Here is a 612-nt window from a genome sequence, read left to right as displayed (position 1 = left end):
ATATATATATATATATGTATGTATATAATACACATTAATACATGGAAATATAAATATACACATATGTGGCAAAAAATACATCTTCTGCACTTATAAAAACATTTGGAACACAGGCATTTTGTCTACATTATATTGTGTTTGGATAACAACTTGATCCTAGAATAACTGTATAATGCAGCCTTAAAATAATTTGAAATCAAGATGTTTTCTAGATGTACATTATTACAAATCAGATGCACAGTAGCGTCATTGCATAACATCCGTGTATTTATACGCTAAGGGACGATCTAGAATTGAGATAGAACTGATGACCAGAGAAAAGGAAAGTGAGGACATAGATGCATGCGGCAATCCAGCAGTTGTATGCATTCTGCGTGTATCCTCGGTCCACCACTTTGTAGAATTCACCTGTTGAAGTAAGGTTTTCCTTCAGTTCTTCCAATGGGAGATCCTCCACCAGTGCAACGCTCCGGATGTAGAAAAATACTCCCATGAAAACCTAAGGACAAAAGAGATCCAGTAAACAAGATGTTAACATGATATATATATATATATTAGCATGTAGCTTACAGATTTGATTTATAGTCGGATCTTATATTTAAAACCGTTTTA

General features: G+C 33.7%; 1 protein-coding gene across 1 annotated transcript in view; it reads right to left on the bottom strand.

Moving 5' to 3' along the window:
• Positions 1–45: 45 nt before the first annotated feature.
• The window catches only part of LOC108750171 (ribonuclease kappa), a 1,931-nt gene continuing 1,364 nt past the window's right edge, over positions 46–612 (bottom strand). The window contains exon 2 of the mRNA XM_018489450.1: positions 46–499. Within this exon, the coding sequence (XP_018344952.1) occupies positions 269–499 (231 nt within the window). The 3' untranslated portion in view covers positions 46–268. The remainder of the gene's footprint in view (positions 500–612) is intronic.

This window comes from Trachymyrmex septentrionalis, unplaced genomic scaffold (assembly GCF_001594115.1).
Source record: "Trachymyrmex septentrionalis isolate Tsep2-gDNA-1 unplaced genomic scaffold, Tsep1.0 scaffold330, whole genome shotgun sequence".
In the NCBI taxonomy this organism is placed as follows: Eukaryota; Metazoa; Arthropoda; class Insecta; order Hymenoptera; family Formicidae; genus Trachymyrmex; species Trachymyrmex septentrionalis.
The sequence above is the reverse complement of the archived record's forward strand: the minus strand, read 5'-3'. Positions and strand labels throughout refer to the sequence as shown.